The 1,150-nt window shown below is 33.0% G+C and overlaps 1 protein-coding gene across 2 annotated transcripts in view; it reads right to left on the bottom strand.

Annotated features, from left to right (window-relative positions):
- The window catches only part of TPC1 (two-pore channel 1), a 16,236-nt gene extending 15,092 nt beyond the window's left edge, over positions 1-1,144 (bottom strand). For both annotated transcript variants that reach the window (XM_089782741.1, XM_021432284.2), the window contains exons 1-2: positions 922-1,144; positions 134-277 (exon numbers count right to left, since the gene is read on the bottom strand). In XM_089782741.1, the coding sequence (XP_089638867.1) occupies positions 134-277; positions 922-1,047 (270 nt within the window). In that variant the 5' untranslated portion in view covers positions 1,048-1,144. The remainder of the gene's footprint in view (positions 1-133; positions 278-921) is intronic.
- Between the last annotated feature and the right edge of the window lie 6 nt (positions 1,145-1,150).

Genomic DNA, 1,150 nt, shown 5'->3' with positions numbered 1-1,150 from the left:
AGAATTACAAAATCATCTTCACAGAATTTCTAAAACTTTCTTTTTTTTACTTTCATGTTTGCTTTTCCATCCTGGACTCTGCATTGAAATTTTAAGCAAACAACAGCAACCAAAAACAAAAGGTTATGCTAACCTCAAAAAAATTTAGGACAATCAATGCAAAGTAATTAAGGGTCCAAATGAGATCGAATTTAATAAAGATGAAGTAGAACTTTGCAGCACTTCCAAAGCTTGATTTGTCAAGAATTTGCTCAGGTAGACCAACACCATCCTCAGCCTGTAAAATCATGCCAACCAAATAAGCACTCTTTCTTTTTCTTTATTTTTATAAAAGGATAGTTAAAAGAATTTAGTTACCAGTTTTAATGTTAAGATTATGCATTTCAGATACTCTGCTAAGCATTAATCAGAGGGAGAATGGGAAGAGAAATTGAAATAACGCAGAGTGCGATGATAAAAGTGCACACATAAAAGCACAAACTAATAAAATCACAAAATATTATCACCAAAAAAAAATCTCAATAATTTTGAAAATACAATACTAAAATGCTAATTTGCAGAAAGTCATACCTCTTCTACTGTTGTATTTGATCACAAACTGAAAATCTTACAATCTCAAATTACGTCTGAAACTATAACTATATGCTAGAAATTGCAAGGGAACTATCGTCAAATCTACATCCGCTATATCCACAGCATATACTAAAACATAATCAAAAATAGAAAATGACGGTCAAAATGAAGTTAAATTCAAAGATTAAATAGATGTAACATCATTTTGAACTAAAATCATCGGCAAAAAAAGAAAACACTTCTAAAAACGAAATTATAACGTCAAAAAGTAAACACATTCTTGAAACAGCATTTAACAACGTTAATAGTTTAAAATCACGAGAAGAAATAAAAGATAAAGAAGGTGACCAGATCGACGAGGGCAGCTGCTTTCTGGTAAGAAGAGCCGTAAGTAATAGCTTCAGAGCGACGATATAACGGATCTCTCCTTCCACCGCCGTTGCTGCTTTCTCCGAATAGCAGAGGCTTGTCCATTTTTCAGTCTTTCACTCCGGCTCCACTCACTGACACGCACACTCAGACAAGCATCAATGATCAAACTAGTTTGTTTTTTGGTTTTTTGCTCTTTAAGAGAAGT

The sequence above is a fragment of the Theobroma umbraticum genome, unplaced genomic scaffold (assembly GCF_002168275.2).
Source record: "Theobroma umbraticum cultivar Fairchild unplaced genomic scaffold, ASM216827v3 scaffold_30.0, whole genome shotgun sequence".
Lineage (NCBI taxonomy): Eukaryota > Viridiplantae > Streptophyta > Magnoliopsida > Malvales > Malvaceae > Theobroma > Theobroma umbraticum.
Note: the sequence above shows the minus strand (reverse complement) of the source record. Positions and strands in the feature narration are given on the sequence as shown.